This window comes from Macrobrachium nipponense, chromosome 24 (genome assembly GCF_015104395.2).
Source record: "Macrobrachium nipponense isolate FS-2020 chromosome 24, ASM1510439v2, whole genome shotgun sequence".
NCBI classification, from domain to species: domain Eukaryota; kingdom Metazoa; phylum Arthropoda; class Malacostraca; order Decapoda; family Palaemonidae; genus Macrobrachium; species Macrobrachium nipponense.
Window position 1 is genome coordinate 34744231 of NC_061091.1, and position 23018 is coordinate 34767248.

General features: G+C 33.4%; 1 protein-coding gene across 1 annotated transcript in view; it reads right to left on the minus strand.

Annotated features, from left to right (window-relative positions):
• LOC135202742 (tachykinin-like peptides receptor 86C) overlaps positions 1–23018 on the minus strand; it is an 80255-nt gene that overhangs the window by 6047 nt on the left and 51190 nt on the right. Inside the window, exons 5-11 of the mRNA XM_064232216.1 lie at positions 18278–18412; positions 17886–17896; positions 17397–17469; positions 16659–16732; positions 4777–4847; positions 2751–2947; positions 2178–2278 (exon numbers count right to left, since the gene is read on the minus strand). Of these exons, the coding sequence (XP_064088286.1) occupies positions 2178–2278; positions 2751–2947; positions 4777–4847; positions 16659–16732; positions 17397–17469; positions 17886–17896; positions 18278–18412 (662 nt within the window). The remainder of the gene's footprint in view (positions 1–2177; positions 2279–2750; positions 2948–4776; positions 4848–16658; positions 16733–17396; positions 17470–17885; positions 17897–18277; positions 18413–23018) is intronic.

The following is a 23018-nucleotide window of genomic DNA, read 5'->3' on the forward strand; positions in this document are numbered from 1 at the left end:
ACATTTTGCTTATGGTAGAAGAAATTACACTTAATACTAAAAGACGATAATTCTAAGAGCAAAAGCTTTGGCTATATGGATTGGGAGTTTATACTTTGCTGTTAAGTATGCTTTCATTTGAGATCCAACTAAATGTTTACGGTAATGGTCATTTGTTCTTTGTTCTATCCAAAACTTTTACTCATTGAAATATATATATCTTAGTAGAATAAATTAGATTTAAGGTATAACTGTGTAATTTATTTTAAACCCTCCTCCTCAGTTTGTTGCAGTCCATCAGTTCATTCCAGTCCCATTTTAGTTCTTCCTAATGAACCTGATCGTCATGCGAAAAGGTGACTGGGAGAATGCTTTTATTAGAGCAGTGTATACATAACATATAGGGTGCATTAAAATGTATTGCTGTCCTATGAAGATGATCAGAAAGTGAGTGTCGCGGAATATTGTGTCTATTGACATCACACATGGAAATGGTGATGTCGGACGGAAGAAGAATGTCTTCGTTAGCGACATCTACTGCTTAAGGTCACCTTGAAGATTTTTGTAATTGTCATCATTGATTCCCACGGAGACCTCGGAGACAGCGGGGTCCTGAAATGTGGACGCATCCTTTTTCGGATGGCACGATGTTGAAGATTGCTGTCTCAAGCTGCGGCAAGGGCGTTAAAATGTCGCGTGTGTTTGTGCATGGGCGGAAGTAGGTATACACTTCCGAATCTGGTTTTAGTTAGATTTCCTGGGTGCGACTATTAGGTGTGTATGACGTCACGAACGCTTTCTTTGCAATGAACTTGTTACGTGTCAGTGACGTCATCTCAAGGGGAGCGTCTTGTGAGGAAAGTTTGCACATGAGTACGTACGTTGAGATATATAGTACCCTTTGGTGAAAGGTGTCGATGGAATTTTTAGCGCACTGCGATTTAAGACTGATTCCCGGAGAGATGGGGCGGTACAACCGCGGGTTATGTGCAAAATGGACATAAGAGGCGAGAGTCATTGAAAACTTTCGCTAATACTTTTTCTTTTCAGTACTTTGAACTGTCTGGGATGTCCGCTGTGCCAGGCAACTACAGTGGAGATTTTTTTCTCATATTTGATTCACGAGACTTATTCATATTTTGTTTGCGATAACTCATTTATAAAAATCATTATTGTTTCAGTCACGATGTATGTTAATGAGGGCGTATTTCTTTTTGGCAGGAACACTGTCTGTCGGTCTGTCACCCTTTGTGAGCCGAACAATTACCAATTCTGATAAGCCCCTGTGTATATTACGGAGTGAAGAAAGTTTTGTACTGTGATCTTTTTTGCTTTGTGGAGAGATTATGTATTTGGGTTTGAAGAGAGAAATCTTATTTACTGATTTATTGATGGGTTTGCTTCAGTTAACTAGGTCTGGTTTTAACATTCCGTTTTCTATGTATCTAGTTCTATTGAGAAATCTTGGTTTCAATTAGTTAAATTACTCTCATTTTCTGATGGTTAGACTCTTGAATATCCTTTATGATAGAGTATAATTTTGATAATTATGGATCTAATTTAACAACTAGGCCTTTGAGGTCATGCAGAGCTGAGAGGGAAATTGAGAGAGAGAGAGAGAGAAAGAGGTCGGCTGCAGTGCTTGCGTGTTACATTACTTTCTTAATTTATAAGGGGTTTGCCCCCTCGTAAGACATAAATAGGCCTACAAAGTATCGTGACGATTGAAGAGGCCAATAGATGTGAATGACGGAATGCTTGAATGCAATGTATGATATGTATTTGTCCTCAGAACAAACTTTAAACTTAATCTTTATGAAAAAAGTTTCCCCGAAGCCTCATTAATTCCAGTCGAGATCCAAGAGACCTGAACAACTCTCTTTGGCCCGCAACAGATTTTTTTTAAAGCAGGCTATTTCAAGTCGTCTGAGATTTATGTCCTGAGACATGAGGACATTTAGAAGATAATATATTAAAAATTGTGAGATGTGAAAATTGTGAGCTGTGACCAATCTTAACTGGATACACTACTGTTGTTAAGGGAGTTTACGTCAAACTGGTGAATGAGAAACGCATTCGACCTTCCTTTAACGCGGATTTTTTAACTATGACATAGTTTAACTCTGATATAGTATTGAGAGAGAGAGAGAGAGAGAGAGAGAGAGAGAGAGAGAGAGAGAGAGAGAGAGCGCTCTTACCATCGACAGACAGAACCGACGAATTAGTGTGCGTATTTCCCAAGCAGTTTTTCCAGGATTCTTTGGCTCCTGATAATAGCTGCCAGAAAAAGTATCTGAACCTGAAATATAAAATATCATAGAAACTAAGCCGCAAATATAGTTTATTATGAATTCACTAGACCTTGGGAGTACGTTGCACCCAAGGAGAATACAACTGATAAATGAGCCATTACCTAGTTTGGCAACGACGATAGACAGTGACTTTGAGCACTCGGCTATCAAGGGAGATTTAAGTTAATAACAAGTGAACTTTATAATATATACCTGTAGAATTCAGGTTCCGTATTTAGAAATTTATGTGAACCCATCATCACTATCATTGCTGAATGGTAAGTTTGTAACACAGGTAATTGGGAATTTATTGTTGCTTATACTTGTGTGAATACTTTTATTTAAAAAATTGATAAATATGGGTACATTTAGTTTTTGTCGATTCTGGAGGGTTGTCCTCTTCACTATTCCGAAAATGTCTCATTTTCACCCTTAATACCAAGAGCACAACAACACCTAGTATACCAATAATATAATTACCTGGCATTGAGCAGATAGTATACGATTGGGTTAAACATAGCGTTGGACATGGCCAGCCAGTAGAATGCCAGGTACATGTGCTGGACGTAAGGCCTCGTGCTCAGCTGAGGATGGTGATGGACGACGATGAAGTACACGTGGTAGGGAAGCCAGCACAAGGCGAACAGCCCCACGAGAAGTGCCAGCATCTGCACCACCTGCAGATGCATTGGGGAGACGTGAAGGAGATCACAACTGGAGATACATGTGGAATCTATGTGAAGACATTAAGGAAATCACTGCTGGGCATACCTGAGTCATCTATGCGGCATCAAGGAGACATGAAGGAGATCGCCATTGGGGAAACCTGAGAAATGTATGCTGAGACATTAAGAAGTGAAAGAAAATCATTGGGGATACCTGAGGAATCTGTGCAAAAGCATTAATGAGATGTAAAGGAGATCACTACTGGGGATACCTTAAGAGTCTAAATGGAGGCATTAAGGATACATGAAGATCACCACTGGGAATTCCTTAGGAAGCTAAATGGAGGCATTAAGGATATGTGAAGGAGATCACCACTGGGGATACCTGAGGAATCTATGTAGAGGCATTGAGATGTGAGGATTTCCACTTGGGATAATCAACACTGGGGATACCTGAGGAATCTATGTGGAGTCGTTAAGGAGACGTGAAGGAGATCACCACTTGGAATAATCGCCACTGAGATGCAGTGGTATTCATATCAGGCGTGTTTTGCAAAATAACTAAATCTGTGGCCTTTTATTTCTGATTCCGTATATTTTGAGCAATGGTTAAGTGTGTACAAGCGCTATTTTTCAGAGAACATCAGAGATGGAGTTGAATTGGTTATTAAAGTTTGCTAGTACTGGCATGGTAAATTTCAGTAACTCAAGATTGTGTGCATCCAACAGATGATGGCGGGATGAATAGGCGAGGTAGACTTCAGAAGAGAGAGAGAGAGAGAGAGAGAGAGAGAGAGAGAGAGAGAGAGAGAGAGCAAATAAAAGAAGAAAATAGTAGGGGAGTTAACATAAGCTTGTACAACATCACAGGGAATGGTGGAGGAGGCAGATTTTCTGCCAATAGTAACACACGCACACACACACATACACACACATAAATATATATAATATTCCCCCTTATTATTTTTATTATATTATATATATATATATAATATATATATAATAATATATCTATATATATATATATATATATATATAATATATATATATATTATATATATCATTCGAGCTACAAATGTCCTTTAATATCTAATTTCGCTCTACTCGGAATTGATATATTTTCATATAATGTGCCGAAGGGGAATTTTAGTTGATAATAATTTCGTCCCCTCAAGGTATCGAACCACCGTCCAACGGACAGGCACGAAATCAGGACCGACATTGACGTTACCGATTTGGCTAACAGTGAGGCTATAAGTTTATATCGATTCTGACCTTACAAATCACCGTCGAACTCGGTTTTTTCGTAATTAGAATCGATATGAAACCCCCTCTACCATGTTAGCAAATTCGAACGTTTGACGCACGTAGCCATATTATGAATAATTATCACATCACTGTGATTCATATAAATCATTCAAGCGACAAATGTCCTTTAATATCTAATTCGCTCTACCTCAGAATTGATATATTTTCATATATGTACCGAAGGGGAATTTTTAGTTGATAATAATTTCGTCCCCTCATGGGATCGAACCACCGTCCAACGGACAGGCACGAAATCAGGACCGGAATTGACGTTACCGATTTGGCTAACAGTGAGGCTATAAGTTTATATCGATTCTGACCTTACATATATGAAAATATATCAATTCCGAGGTAGAGCGAATTAGATATTAAAGGAAATTTGTAGCTCGAATGTGTGTCTGCGTGTGTGTGTATAGTAATGGGACGCAAGCTGTAAGGGAAAAGCATGGCCTGAAATTTAATAGGATTAGATATGTTAAATTTGTCTAAATTCTTGAGCCGAATCTGAGAAAATAGAAGAAAAATTCCCTCACCTTTCTTTTGCTTTTGAAGTTATCCGTTTGTCGTGATGTTTTTGTAACAGCAGGATCCCACAATTTACAACCTGTGAAGGAATGATTCTGTTTATTATAACTCTCGGATTGTTTACTAAAGTTGACGAGAAAGATTAAAATTTCTTTTAATCCCTGAATTTTCCGAGAGATATGAGATATCGTCATTAAAGCAGTTTCTCCGGTCATTGTTTTATTCAGATAAAAACTTCACACAGTTCATAGCATTTTTAAAGCTTCCAGTTGTAAGAGAAATACTAACGTAATATTCAGTCAACTTTTGAGAAAGATATACAAGCGTATCAAAGTGCGCCCTCAATAAATACGCATTGGTTATATTATATGTTGTCTGGAAATAAATCAAAATACGCGTTTTTGATAAAGAATAAATTGGTGCTGTGATATTGGTAAAAAATTGCACATATGACAAATTAATTTATATTATTTTCATTATTTCCTTGTGATACATAAAAATTTAGAGCGTACGACTTGTCTTTCATTGAAGTTATTGACACACACAAACATATATATATATATATATATATATATATATATATATATATATATATATATATATATATATATATATATATATACATACATCTGTGTGTTTGATTTTTAAACATCACTAACTTGAAGTAACTTATCAGATACACAAAGAGCACCCTGAATTTCCAATTCAGAGAAGTATTCATTCCCATTAAACTTGAGCCAACTACTCACAAAAGGTCTTATAACCTTATGGGATTGTCTGATGTCCAGATCTACAAGGGCAAATAAGAATAGACTTCAAACTCTATCTCATTTTCTTTTTCCATTTGGGTACGGTTCCTCTTTTTTCTTTTCTGGTGTAAAATTGCATTATATGGTGACGCTAGGCAATCATACTATAATGGGCGTTTTGTTCGTCTGTCTGTCTGTTATTCAATCACGGCTAAACGGCTTGACGGATTTAAACCAAACAAAAACTATGGATAGGGCTTTCATCGAAAATGGTTTATAGCCTTATGTGGATTAACCAGATCAGTGGTTTCCTAGGTATAATTATCTATAAATTCAGGAATACCTCCTCAAATAAAAGTGAAATCAGGATACCGGACATATACTTTTGCAGCGGCCACCTGGGTTCTTGTAGACACCATGCATGCATTGGGGGTTGCCCTCATATTTGAGTTTGCTATAGAGATGAAAAGTTTCGAACATCTCAAAGCGCGCTCAACTATGGGGTTTGAAATGTTGTTTACATCGAGCACTCATTTCTCTTTCAATTGTCATACGGGAAAGAACAGTGAAATTTAATTTCAATTTTGTTTTATAACGCATGTCCTGCATTGCGAGTTATTGATTTAATAAAGCATTTAATAGCCGATGCTGCCACACGTGTTCTATGTAAATAATTTCCCGTCATCGATTGGTAGTTTTGCTAGCATATAATGATCATTCAATCAATTTTTTCCACTGAATGGACGATCCTACGAAACAAGGTTAAATCAGACTCGAACTGGGGCTCACTTGGACACAGGTTTATGGCTGTGTGGTAACTGATGCGACTGTCCGAAGCATATTGCGAGAAGAGAGAGAGAGAGAGATGAGGAGAGAGAGAGAGAGAGAGAGAGAGAGAGAGAGAGAGAGAGAGAGAGAGAGAGAAGAATATGATTTTCCTTTCATCTTTATAGGATTAGGAGACACCGATCACAAGAAGTCAACGATCCAGATTCATTGGAATATGTTTATAAGGTTTCGAAATAGGCTCTAAATAGAGATTTCTTGTGAGGTTCCCTTCTAGATGTTTCATATCAGTAATGTAATATTCGTGTAGAGTGCTCTCTCTCTCTCTCTCTCTCCCCTCTATCTCTAACCTCCCCCCGCCTCTCTCTCTCTCTCTCTCTCTCTCTCTCTCACACACACACACACGTAGATACTTGCATCGTTGCTTTGTAATCTCTGGTTAAATTTTACTAGAAAATAAAAATCTGGCGATTTTTTAATTGTTTCATACTTTTACTCGTAAGTCAAGAACTATGCGCAAGAATAACTAATAACTGGTCATCGTTAAAATGCACTTTCGCATGATACCTGGAAAAATACCAACCTCGTCTTTTATATGTTAAACGTAGCCGAGAAGATTCTTTTAGATGCATTACGAGAATTAAAATATAACCCTTGATAGAGAACTTATAAGTCACTGAAGACTCTGGTAGAAAACAGACAGTAAAACACTAGTTCTTTGATCACTCTGAGGACGCAATTTCATCAGGATTGTAACTGTGGCGTTCCTACAATATATAACCCGTGGATTGGCTATCATGAGTTGTCTCTGATTCCAGATGAAGGGATATTTAAATCGGAACTCAATAATCATTCTGTCGAGTGATCCGAATGACTCCCTGTTGTTGACAGCCGGGGGAAACGAACTGAAAGCATTAATGACAATGGAAAGTCACTGGAACGTTGCAGATTTCATCTTTTGTTGCTCACGACCTTATTGAAAAAAAAAAATTAAGGTTTCTTCTCCACGGGAGATTTAGCTAAACAGAATACAAGTAGTTATGGGATTTTGAGTCGGGATGAGAATATCATGAGGAATTAATTAATTCCCCACCCCCTCTCGTTATATATATATATATTATATATATATATATATATATATATATATATATATATATACATATATATATATACACACATACACACACACACGCACACACACACACACACACACACATATATATATATATATATATATATATATATATATATATATGTATATATATATATATATATATATATATATATATATATATATATATATATATGTGTGTATATATATATATTGTGACGAAGTGCTAAGTATCTGGTTACTATGCTTATCAATCAGACACCTGAACCTTCATCACAGATAAAATACGACTGAATGTTCTAAAGGCAACAGTTATCCCTTGAAAAGTGATTAATTACAAAAAAAAATCAGACTAAGTTCATTAAAACAGTTGTTAGGTAATCATATAAATAATTAAAGTTAATTAAAGGGCATCACTCTATCAACTACTTTCAAAAGTCTAAACATTTCCCTGGTTCTAACTCACTTCAATTAAATTGAAGGAAAACCAAGCAACTACCAGGTGAAAATTAAGCAAACACTCATAAAAATTTCAAATACAATAATTTATCATCAAACTCAAAATTTACAAGTGAAATTCACAATCTCAGGGATATTTACTATTACTTGAAGACAACACAAATTTGAATTAATTCTTGAATTAATTATCAATTTATAAAATTCCATCGTTTGGACTGTCCCTAATTTTATATCGGCCAGTCTAGTAAGGATTTAGAAGTAAGAATTAAATAGCATAAATATTCTGTCAAAACTGGGCAAACATTCAATGCAATATTCATCTATTTGAGTGAAAACTCCCACAAGATCAAAAGATGTCTTCTCACGAAATCGTTTAGAATCCACCATTATACAACCTGCTTCCAATTGTAATTTTAACCTTAGCTCTGGAAGGTATTATTTAAATTGACTGTAAAAATAAAATGACTGACTTAATTATACGGATTAGTTACCTAATTGATATTTGCTTTGTACCTGTATGTTCAATGTAATTTTTCTGAAAATGTTTACTTTGAATATTTTTTTATTGTTTATCAAAATAAGATTATTGAATTGTACTTTTATAACATTATTTTTGTGTGGTCAGTCACCACCCTGTATAATCTTTTAATTGCCCGTGAGCAGTTGGAACAAATCTTTTGTAAACCTCTTAATTTGTACCTCTGTTTTGGGTAGGTCTACTAATTCATCAGGTGTGTTGGATTCCAAGTACATATTTTCCTCTATAATCTTTCTGTCATCTATACGAGGTTTCTTTGTAAACTTACTTTCATATTTATATCAGTCTGCTTAGCGATGGATGTGAGTCGAAGGGCCTCGCAGCGGTACTCCATTGTTTCACTTTCATTCGTCGATTCTGCCTAAATAATATATATATATATATATAATATACACATATATATATATATATATATATATATATATATATATTTATTAATATATATATATATTATATATATATAATATAATATATATGATATATATATATATATATTATATATATATATATATATACTGCATATATATATCTCTATATAGATATATATATCTATATACACATATTAAATACCATATATATTATATATATAATATATATATTATATTAATATATATATATTATAAGCATATATATATATTATATATATATATATATTATATTTATATAATACACCTATATATTTATATATATATATATATAATATATATATATATATATATATATATATATTAATAATATAATATATAAAAATAAAAATTGGCCCCCCCCATAATATATATTATATATTATATAATATTTTATATATATATAATATTATAATTATATAATATATATATATAAATAATTTGTATGTATGCATATACAATGAGTATGGAAGTCAGAACCAACCGACTTAGTGTAAGATTATCGCAAGTCTAACATAACCCCACAGGGCGCCTTATTATACAAGGCAACAGCCCTAAAATTGGTAGCAGCATCCAAGAAGAACTCTTCAACGTCTTCCGAAGAATAACAAATAATGTATCATATCAGAAGTCAACGACGATGAAAGCAACAGATTCTTCAAGCAACTTAGTATCATCGTTAGTGAGCGTCTTCAGCTGTGCATACCTTCAAGAAACAAACCTGACGTGTCTTCTTCCTACGGCAATGCAAGCTTCGTCCTAAGAGATGTCTCTCATTAGAATCATTCAAGAAAACATCATCATTATTGAGCGTTTCCAGCACTTCAAGAAACAAACCGAACGCGTCTTCAGCATCGGATCTTCAAAGGACACGTATCATCCGACAAATGAACAACGCGCACAGGGGAAACTCAAGCCAAAACCAGAGTCATCCGCTAAAACAGAGAAAGGGGACCAAGGCCGTATCAAAACACCGTGACTTCCCACAAAATCAAGCTAAGTACAATCTTTTTATTCATTTGGAGTAACTGAGTGTTTTCTTTGCAGGTCGAATTTTCGTTATTCCTGTGGCTGAAGTTACGAGTTACGAGACATTCTTAATCTTACTTTTTTACACCGTGACTTCCCACAAAATCAAGCTAAGTACAATCTTTTTATTTATTTGGAGTAACTGAGTGTTTCCTTTGCAGGTCGAATTTTCGTTATTCCTGTGGCTGAAGTTACGAGTTACGAGACATTCTTAATCTTACTTTTTTACAGAAATTATCTACATCATTGAGATTTCGCTTCTGCGAGTTTTTATCTTTATCAAAGGAAAATTCTATAAACCTTCTAACATATTAAAATCCGTTTTGAACAAAAAGTGACAGTTAATCAAATAATAACTTATATAGAGGTGCCAATCATTTGTCTCATAAATCGTGACATTGTGAAGCGACCCAACAGAATTCTCCCACAGCCGCAGTCGCAGTTTGCACACAAAATCTCGAGACGCATGCACCCTCGAATGTCTTAGAGCATGTAAAAAGACTTTGATGGGATCTGAAATTTTAATCCTTCCCGACACTCTGAAATATACCGATTTCCGCGAACAAAGCACTATACACTGTTGACCCACAGCAACAAGTTAATCTAGTGATCCACAAAACCTATACATATCGTGGATATGGAAGTTATAAATATCGCATTTTTTATTGTCGCTAAATTCAATCACGCCCAACCAGTCGTAGATGAATCTCTCTTATACTCTGTCTAAAGTAATATCCGTAAAGTCATTCAAGCAGAGGTGATTCAGCAGAAATTTATTTTTTTGACCTTTTATCTGAATACGAGTGATCTCTGGGGGGAAAATGGATGTCTTTGAACACAAAATACGGTCTAAGGAAAAACATAAAGCTTCGTATAGACTCCCAATGAAATGTAAAAAATAGAGATAAATGACGAAGTTGAAAAATGTTAGTAATAGGAGTCATTAGGAAATCAAATGACCCATATAATTTTCCCTTAAACGTCATGACAAAAAAAAAAAAAAAGATCGGACTTGGCGTATCTGAGTAGATTTCTGTCGATTAAACAAGGAAACGATTCCAGATTGTTTTCCAGTGCCATGTACCGACGATATCTTATAAATTTTTCACCAGCTTGGACTAACTTAAAGGCTTTCACCAGATACCATTAGCTAAGTGAGTGTACCTCATACACCGCCTTCAGCACACTCAGGGGACATTATCTATTTTTACGTATGCCTTGGGCTTACGTTGCGCCCCAATTACGTTCACCAGAATGATTAATATAGTGTTTGAAGACTTTTTAGGGGATACCCTACATGCCTATATGGTTGGTCTTGTAATCTTTTCTAATACCTCAGAAGTACATTTGCATAAACTAGAGCTAGTGCTACAGAGACTAAGACAAATATTCTCAGAGTAAAATATCCAAATGTGAGTTTCAAAACCGAACATGTTTATTTAGGTTTTATGTGTCTAGTCAAGGTCTTAAGTAGTCCTTGGTAAGGTGTCGGCTATTCATAACTTTCCGGTACCTATTCACGTAAAGGGGATACAGCACTTTTGAGCTGTAGTGGGTATTACTATCGTAAGTTTATATGTAACTTGTCAATCACAGCAGCTCCTTTAACAGTTCTTACAAAGAAAGTCGTAGATTTATTATGGTCTGAAAAGCATCAACAGGCGTTCGATATCTTAAAATTGGAATAATGCAGCTCACCTAACTTAAAAAATCCCTGATTTGAATAAGGAATTTTTTTTTTTATTGCAACAGACGCCTCAGACCAAGGGGTAAGAGGGGTACTACTTCAGTAATATGATAAATAGTTCTTTCCTATAGCCTTTTATTCACGTAAAACTAAAGCCCTCTGAAAGTAAATATGCAGTAATAGGGAAGGAAGGGCTAGGTATCATTAACTCACTAGTACATTTTAAGTTCATAATCTACGGCTATCCTGTTAAAGTCCTTACTGACCATAAGTCCCTTACCGAGTTTTTCAAAGGCTTTAATCACAGTCCCAAAAGAACTCGGCGGCATATGATCATTCAGGTCTTTGGAGCCAAGTTAAGATATCTACCTGGGAAAGCAATTATCATAGCTGACGCATTATCCCGTAATCCCGCACCATCCTGTAAGGAACCATTATTTGGACTAAAAGATATAGAAACATCTGTGCCTATTGTTAAAACCGTATCTAAACAAGAAAATTCATTAACCCAAGCAATCGTGAACGTTGAATACCTGGGTCGGAGCGCTGAACTGTTACAAAACTGAACAAAACAAGGTCAGCAGCTAAGCAAAACAATAAACACTTCGAACGGAAACAAGGGTCAGCAGCTAAGCAAAACAATAAACACTTCAAACGGAAACCCTAAAGGAAAAGTATATTTAAAGTATGTGTATCAGAATTATGTAATCAAATGTAATATTATATGAAGGTCCGTGATGAGGAAAACCCGAAGAACACAGCAGGTGACTAATGACCAGGTAGTAGTAATAATCTCTTCCATACCAATCGTCCTAAACTGGTTGCATTCCAATCCATTACATGGTCATCCAGGGTTCTCTATTATGTCACAGAAAGCCAAATCACTATTTTGCTGGCCTACAGTGCTTACAGATATAAAAAGCACATAACTAATTGTAACACATGTCATGAAAATAAGGGACGCACTAAGAAACCTGTCAGTTTAAGGGCTATCCCGTACCAAATCAATCCTTGAAAGAATACACGTAGAATTATCAACAGAGTTACGAGTCTGACAGAGGATATAAACACTTCTTAGTGTTAATAGTTCCCTTGACACGTTATATATGATTAATAGCACTAAAAAACAAACACCGCAATTGAGTGCGCTAGGAATATTTATGAGTGCTAAATCAGTAAACATGGAATTCAACACATGATAATCTCTGACTCGGGTGGTGTAAATCAATAATAATCTCCTTAACTCGTGTGAATTCCTTTCCATTAAGAAAACCAATACCATATTTTATCACCCAGAGTCAATCGGTTTGGTAGAACGGATAAATAAGAAAGTGTCATGTCTTACGAGTTACACTCGTGATATTGGATCCGAACTGGATTATAGCGGTTCTCGCGGTTTTAAATACCTTTATGATTAATATCTTGTATCTACAGAATTGATACCGCAAGTAGCCTTATACAGTATGCCGCTAGAACACTTTTCCACATATTCAGGTCAAACATTAATTTATCAAATATAAAAAAAAAGTATGGATACAAGTGGAGTCGATATAATATACTCCGTAAGAAGTTGGAAGGGTTACAAATTATAATAAAAAAGGAATCACGATAAAATCAATAAGCAACACGTAACCATAGGCTAATTAAATATCCAGATATATATGCGTAAAGATTTGAACTCTAACTTAACACTTTAGTTTAGAAGTCCATTCAGTATTCTAGGGATATTAATGACAAATAAGCTAAAAGTTCAAGCACATATCAAAACCTACTAGCATATTGTCTGTCCTGGTGGTTTATATTCGTAGTCAATGAGAGAGAGAGAATAAAAAGAAAAAAAAAAGATTTTAAAGTCAGGAAGTCTAGAAGTGAAAATGTATATCTATGTGAATAATCCTATATGGATCTTACAGGGTAAATAGTATATATAAAATTTGTATGGAAACCCTTTTCATTAGTTTGAATAATGAATATCTAATTCAACATAAGTAATTACATATATTTTACAATATTGCAGATTTCCATTGTGAAACTAATATTATGTTGTCAAATTTGGTACTGTTTTTTTTTTCAGACATTCTTCTCGTGTGAGTGGAGTATTAAAAAAAAATATCCAATTTATACATGGCTATCATTTGGAAGTACTAAAGTCGTATTTATTACAGCAAGTAACGTAACTCTTAAGCTGGTGATGAGGTCATCAGTCCTGAAGGTGCCTGGCGCGTTTGCCGAATCATCATTGTTCCTTTTAACCTCAATAAACCACTTGCACAGGCTTCATCTGTAGTGTGTGCTGTCTAGTGCCTACAAAACAAGCCAGCTGGAGAGAGGAATGCTTAGCTCATGAACTTCACATGTGGTTCATAGGTCAAGATGACATACATAGCTGTAACCTTGTGTGCAATGCAACTTTAGTTAAGGAATTGCAATAGTTTTAAAATTAATGAACAAAATAAGCAAACAGAATTTCTATAACATCAAAATAAATTAATTTTTTCTGAACCTCATAGACAATTAGAGTCAATAAATCAGCTTATGACATTGGTAAACGGACACTTAGAAGTATCAAGTCATGGGTATGAAAAATTTACTTGCAACATTAGCCTATTACAATTCAAGTAAATCACATTCATGGGAAAATGTCACATTTTCTTGAAAAACCCAAAGTTTATATAGAAATTAGTTACATAGTGAGTTCTTTCGTTGCATCTCCTGCCTATTAAAGTTCAAAAATTAACCTCAGAGGATGCACGCGAGAAAATTGAATATGAACCTTTTGTTAGGGGCACATAGGATCGGATTTTATCACAGCTTAATTTCAGTAAGCGTAGAGAAATACAGAATCATGATTAATATTCTCTTTGACTCTTATGTTGCCTGGCAATCTTACCAATAGCTCCGTTTTCCACTTCTTTGTCTAGTAACTTACTACCAGTAATATCAAATTTTCTTTGGGATTCGTATTGCTATCTGTTAATGTGGATAGTTTTACGGTCATCAGAGACCTGGATAGGTTCACTCATTGTTATAATGCCATGGATAAAAAAGTTTGTACAGCTGACTTTTGAATTCCATAAAATATCAGCGAATTCATGTGGGTTAAGTCTGGTTCTTAATGGCGTTCTCCCTCCCGTATTGGATGTTGTCTGAATTTCCTTTGCCCTTGTGACAAGTATAATTTCACTTACAGGCTGATTAATGGAACCTGGTTACAGTAACCTGCAGTACGAGAGTTTCACATCGCATGCCCGGACAGTTCGTCCACAACTTCAAAAACCCGTTCGTCGCTGCGGACGACTGCATTGTGAAGGGAATAAGCACCATCATAAGTGAACAAGCTTATTTCGTGGACTTCTTGGACCGACACCCGTATCCCGTCGTTAATCTCGTTTTTGCTCCGGCGGCTGTCGGAATTGAATTGACTACAAAGGGACATACTTCCGACAATTACGACCAAAGAGGATATTCAACTCTACGTTTACTGGCGTAGGACTCGTGCTGGGGATGATTTTATTCATCGCGAACGTATTCGTATGGCATAGGATGCAGAGGACAAGTATGGGCGCAAAATAGAACGTCGGATCCTGCCCAGGTAATTCCCCTTGTTTTTAACCATTTGGAATTGGCCATCTCATTTGGCTATAGGTGGTTGTCTGGAACTGTGTAATGGACGAAAAGTTGTTCAAAACGCTAGAATGTGCAGTGGGTATAACCTCGGTCATGTATCATATATATAAAGTATCATGTATCCTATATATAAATTACCATAATAACAGAATTGAAATATATCTGTGTTGTTAATCAGTTGTATTAAGTGCACATATATTGAGCATAATTATATGAATCCATATATATATGTATAAATAAATCAGTTAGCCTATAATCAATCTGTTACCTTTTATCTTACCAATAACTGCAGTTAGTATGTGGGTCAATGAATCAGTTAGCATAAAAAATTAATAATTTTCATCACTTCATATATGAATTTTTATCAGTTAAAATATGATTTTTATCATGTTAATCTTTATTTTATGCTATTATCAGGAGTACTTTAGTATTTTCTGTAGCATATGTATCTTAATGAGATGAAGTGAAAAACTGTATCATTATATATCACGTGATCACTATTATTTACGAATATCATCATATGCATATGTCTTATATCTTATTACTTGAATCTGTATTTGTGTACACCATGAATTTTTTTTACTTATAAGTATTTTCTATATATCTATATATATTCACATAGTGTCTGTATCACACTCCTATAAGTCAAATGCAAGTCAAGCTTGAGTAATATTCAGTGGTTGGTTTTGTAGCCGACCGAGCATTTATGTAAGTGTTACATAAGTAGAATATATGGAATGTTATTCCATATATATAAAAAACTAAAACTATGATTAGTTAAAAACCAGTGACCCAAGAGGTCAACCAGATTGCTTGCAGGAATGTGATCAGACCAGATACGATAAGTAGGCTAAGATGACGTATATAAAGTAGGCTAAGATGACGTGTATAATCAGTCAGTGTCTAGTGCCGTCACCTGTGGTCATTCATTTGTTTATAAACTATATCCCAAGCGTCTTGCTTGAGGCGACCACCATGCCCTATAATTCAAACGGCCTACGTGATTTGTAATCTATGTCATCTGTGTGTATGTTCGTATGTTCGAGCTACTGTCTGCTTCCTTTATGATTTGTAAACGAGATTGAAGGAGAAGCGATCAAGCCATCGTCATTAGAAGACCTGTCCATTTTTATCTGAGCTTCATCATGTAGAATTCAATCAGACATCATCATTGGCAGACTTGTACGATTTCATCTTGTCATCTCAGAAGAATAGATGTATTTTTGTACTCAGTGTTTTCTACTATAGAACCTCACATCAGAAAGAGATCGAATGAAGTTATAACTATCATCATGAGTTTAACACATCTCCGTCGTCATAACCAAAGAAGATACCGACTTCGTAAATTATCATCAAACCCCAAAACACTCCAATGAGTATGGAAGTCAGAACCAACCGACTTAGCGTAAGATTATCGCAAGTCTAACATAACCTCACAGGGCGCCTTATTATACAAGGCAACAGCCCTAAAACACACACATACATGCACACTAGACTTACCTATAACAGCATAGCAAATGATCATGGCCGTCATGGGAACGACATACGTCACTGCTAGAATAACGACATTGTACCTGTAAAATAAGTAAATGGAACAAAGATTTACTTAACAACCCTACAGCTTTAACATACTAGATTAATGAAAGATCGATATTAAGTATGCTACTGGTTTATTGAAAACTAAAACTGAATGGCAGATTGGCAGCAACTGCCTTTAGATTAGTTAGTAGAGGGAGTTGTAATATCTATATAATAACAGGACTGAAGGTATTTGCATATGACTTGAATTTTTTATGGTTGCTTATCTGTATTAGCTGTATATTAAAGCTGATTCACAGTTCTTGTCTTTGCCCACACCTGATCTTGCCTTTTTCTTTTCTCTTTCATTCGGGAAGTCATATATATATATATATATATATATATATATATATATATATATATATATATATATATACATTACATATTACATACATATGTATATAATATATGATACATATATATTATAAGTAAATATATTTAACATAAATAGATATTTAGGTATATAGTGATATATAATATAGTATATGATATATATATACACACGCACACACACACACACATATATATACATATATATATATATATATATATATATATATATATATATATGTATATATATATACTATATATATATATATATATATATATATATATATATATATATATATATATATATATCTAATGGAGAATGATACTTACACGTAGTCAATGAGAGATCGTGGAGCAAGACCGTCTGGCCACTTTATGACGCAAATTGTTCTCTCGCCGCGGCCTGGAATTTTGTAAATAAAAATAAAATAAATAAATAAAATAAAATAAATAAATAAATAAATAAATAAAATATAAATAAATAAATAAATGATATGCTTTTTCCGCCAGAATCCTCAAGGCAGGGAGACTTTGCACTGTGTAATTTTATTGACTTCTAATGATGATTCGGTTTAATGACCTGAAGTTATCTGCTAGGCTACATATAAGTGTAGGTAGTTATCAGCATAACTATTGTCATTACTACGTATTTAGACATCCCTGAAAGAAGTTGTAATTTGACCTTCGTGAAAGTAGCGGAAGGTTTACTCGCTGAAATTAGTTTTCACTGGATTGAGTTCTTTGTTCTTAAGACCCCAAAAAACCTGGAACTTTGCAAGCATGGAATCTCATATCAATCTTCGTTCTGTAGTGCTATACAGAGTTTATTGCTGTATTTAAGCGTTGCTGATAATATTGGACACATGCATAGAAACACAGAAACTGCTGAAAACATTTGAGCATTCGGATTCATTTCACGGGGCAAAAAGTTATGCATACAAATTTGTGGATAAAAATGATAAATTTCCCCGTTCATTTTATATATATATTTTGTTTTTACTTTTAAGCAGAAATGGTTTGAGAATTGTTTTAGAAATGAGGGAGTCTCCAGACAAAGATAATCTAATGTATCTCCTGTTATAAACTCACACAAATGAATAAATAAATAATGAAAACTAATGTCATGTTGTTTGCATTTTTCAAATGAAGCGAATTAAAGGATAGAAAATCTGTGGAAAGATCTGCCCATCTTGACTAGAGATGGAACTCACAATGTGTGGATGGTGGTGGCATAAGGCAGTATGGGAGCCGCTATGGATGCTGCCACTATCCAGATGACGCAGAGCAGCATCCTGCAGACGCATTTGGACATCCGAGGCTTCAAGGGACGCATCACATTCAAAAACCTATTTGTGTCATAGAAAAATGACTTAATAGTAATTAGTTTTCAAGCTATTTCTAATGATTAAAAAGAGCAAGAGTTAAGGCGAAGACTTAATTCGATTTCGAGTAAAAGAAAGATTTATATACACTGAACGAAAGGCATTTGAAAAAGGAACACTAAAAATATTCACCATTTCCTTTCTTCCCCGTCAGACTTTTTTTATCAACTGAAAGGTTGTGGTAATGCTTTAATTTTATGACTCGTAATGTTCATAAGGATGAAAAGTTTCAGTAATTTTTTCAGTATAATAGTGGAGTAGTGTAACCATGCAAGATAGGCGTTAGTAATATATAGATCTTCAACTGTATTATGAAGGTATTTTTATTGATATAAAAGAAAGCTTCAGTCAGAACTACGATTCAAATTTCTAGGCCTCAAGGGACACCAAGGATATGCATTATATTAAAGGAAAGAAAACGAAAAAACAGGCAACTGATGCCTATGGGAGTCGCAATGCTAACAGTACTCCTCGCGAGGTACCCTTTGTAAGTAGTACCCATATTGGGAATGAAAGGGGTCCTGTTTATTTTGTAGTGTACAGTGGCTTTACGAGATATATGTATATATATATATAAATATATATATAATATATATATATATATTATATATATATATATATATATTATATATATAGATACTATATATATATATATATATAGATTTTGTTCGTCATAAATATATATATATATAGAGATATATATAGAGATATATATATATATATATATTATATATAGCTATATATATATATATATATATATATATATATATATAGATATTATATATCGATATATATCTCTATAGCTAATATATCTGTATATATTATATATATTATTAAATAAGATTATTAATAATATATAATCAGAAATTAATACTTATATAGGATATAAAATATAGATATATATATATATATATATAGATATACAAAAATAAAAAAAATATATATAGATATATATATAGATCTATATATATAGATAATATATATAATTATATATAGAATATGGCTAATATTGAGAAAAAAAAAAAATATAAATATATGGGAATCTATATATATATATTATATATAGATCTATATAGATATCTATAGATTTATATCTAATCAGATGTAATAATATATATATAGATTATAATATATAGATCTATATATAAGATATATCTATAGACTATATATATATATATATATATATATATAGAATAGATATAATCTATATATAGATATAGACATATATTAAATCTATAATATATATAATCATATATATATTATATAATTATCATACTTATATATAATAAGACTATATCTATATCTATATATATATATTATATATATATATCTATATATATGATATAAGATATCTTAAGTATATATATAGTATATAGTATATCTATATATATATTTATATATATTATATATATATAGATAAAATATCCTTATATATCTATATATATATATATATATATATATATCATATAATATATAGAATATTATATATATATATATATTATATATATATATATTAATATATAAATATATATATATACATATATATCTATAATTATATAAATATATATATATATGATATATCTAATATATCTATATTTATCATATCTATATATATATATATATAATATAATAGATCATATACATATATATTAGATATATATATTATATATATTATTATCTTAAGATCTCTATATATATATATCTATATGTATATATATATATTAATATATATATATATATCATATATATATATATATTATATATATATATATGAATAACTTGATTCCGAAGTATATAAAACGTGATGGTATGTATAAATAAAGATTTTTGCCACGAAGGAAAAAAATCAAAAGCGAGATAGCAAAGCACTTTCGGTCTAGTACGACCCTTTTTAACTGATCTTACAGAGGAAAAACAGTCAAAGTAGGCTTAATATCCAAACTGACATTACAAGATTAGCAATAAGGTCGATTTCAACTCTACAGAAACGAGGAAACGCTTGAGGGCAGGATAAGCGAATTTTTAGGCAGCCACACCTTGGAGGATACACACGTGGTCAACAGATGATTCATCCAGGAAACAATACATTTTGAAAAAACAAGGAGGCATATACAACGTATTATCATGAAACTTACAAAAATGTTCCCAAAATAATTAATGAAAAGACGAAAAAAAGAATATATATATCGAGCAAGAGAGAGAGAGAGAGAGAGAGAGAGAGAGAGAGGGAGAGACCTTACCTTACCTTACAGACCTTACATCTTGTTCGGGTTGCCACAGGTCCCTCAGTGTGAGGCACTTCTAATGTCTACCAGAGAGTTACTAGTACATCTTCCGGTATATTTTGCATCTTCCAATCTTGGATGGTCTGGGATGCAGCTGAAATATTTGTCGAGCTTATTCTTAAACACATCTATGCTCACTCCTGATATAGTCCTCAGATGAGCTGGCAACGCATTGAATAGACGCTGCATTATTGATGCTAGTGCGTAGTGGATTAATGTCCTGTGTGCTTTCCTTATTTTTCTGGTATAGTTTTGGGCACTATTAATCTACCTCTGCTTGCTCTTTCTGATATTTTTAGCTCCATGATGTTTTCGGCTATTCCTTCTATCTGTTTCCATACCTGAATTATCATGTAGCGTTCTCTTCTCCTTTCTAGACTATATAATTTTAAGGATTGTAGTCTTTCCCAGTAGTCAAGATCCTTAACTTCTTCTATTCTAGCTGTAAAGGACCTTTGTACACTCTCTATTTGTGCAATATCCTTTTGATAGTGTGGGTACCATATCATATTGCAATATTCAAGTGGACTAAGAACATATGTTTTATAAAGCATAATCATGTGTTCAGCTTTTCTTTTTTTTGAGGTGCCGTAACAACATTCCCATTCTTGCTTTACATTTTGCCAAAAGAATTGCTATTTGATGATTGCATAACATGTTCCTATTCATCATCACACCAAGGTCTTTAACTGCTTCCTTATTTGTGATTGTCTCATTATTAGGTCCTCTATATGCATATAGCTTTCCTTCTCTGTCTCCATAATTTATTGATTCAAATTTATCAGAGTTAAAGACCATCCTATTTACCTCTGTCCAATCATATACTTTGTTAAGGTTTCTTTATAGCGCGTTCCTATCTTCATCACAAGTAATTTCTCTACTTATTCTTGTGTCATCGGCGAAACTACTCACTACCGAGTCCTTAACACTACTGTCTATGTCTGCAGTCATAATAACAAACAGTAATGCAGCTAACACCGTACCTTGTGGCACACCGGATATTACATTAGCTTCATCCGATTTCTCATCGTTTGCAATAACTATCTGTTTTCTGTTGTGTAAAAATTCTTTTAACCATCTTCCTACTTTATCCACTATATTATGTTTTCTAATTTTCTTCGCTAATATATTATGATCTACCTTGTCAAAAGCTATTGCAAAGTCTAGATAAACCACATCTGTTTCATTTCCGCTTTTCATATTTTTGTATATGTTCTCACGGTGGACTAACAGTTGGGTTTGTGTACTTTTTCCGGGTACGAAACCATGTTGTCCTATATTAAACAAATTATTTTTTATTAAATGTTTCAAAATATTTTTCTTCATTACCCTTTCATACACTTTCATAATATGTGATGTTAGACTCACAGGCCTATAATTACTTGCCTCTAGTCTTGATCCACTTTTGAGAGTAGGGGTAATATATGCTAATTCGTGCTCATCATAAATCTTGCCTGTATCTACACTTTGTCTTAATAATATTGCAAATGGCTTTGTGATAGAATGAACTACTTTCTTTAACAAAATAGCAGGGACACCATCAGGCCCAGCTGCAGCTCCATTTTTAATTCCATTAATAGCCTGCACAATATCAGCTTCATTAATATCTATGACTGCTAAAAATTCACTATTTTCATCCCTTACTTCTATATCATTATCTTCATTATCAATTCTAGGGGTGAATTCTCTCTTATATCGTTCTGCCAATATGTTGCATATTTCCTTTTTTTCATTCATTAATCTCCCTTCAATTCTTAGAGGGCCTATTTCTATTCTTCTTTTATTCATCTATTTTGCATACGAGTATAATAGTTTGGGGTTTTGCTTGATATTTACTAGGGTTTTTTCTTCCAAGTCCCATTTTTCCTTTTATTTGGATTGTATAATATTTTGTTCTGCATTTTCTATCTTACTTTTTAGTTCTATCACTTTCCATGCATTTTTTCTTTTGCAAGAGCTTTTTTCCACTTTCTGATTTTCTGGAACAAGATCCTTCTGTGTCTTGGTATGCATGACTGATGTTTACTTTTCTTCTTTGGTATATATTTATCCACTATTTTCTCTAATATTTTATATAATATCTCCGTATTTACCTTTATATCATCTCTAACGAAAATGTTATCCCAATCTTTGTTTAATTCTTCATTTATTTCTGACCATTTTATATTTTTACTATAGAAGTTGTATTTTCCATATCCTTCCCATTTTTTCATGTCTTGCTTATCTCTGTTTTCACTTGCTTTGGAATGGACTGTTAATTCTATGACATTATGGTCTGAAGTACT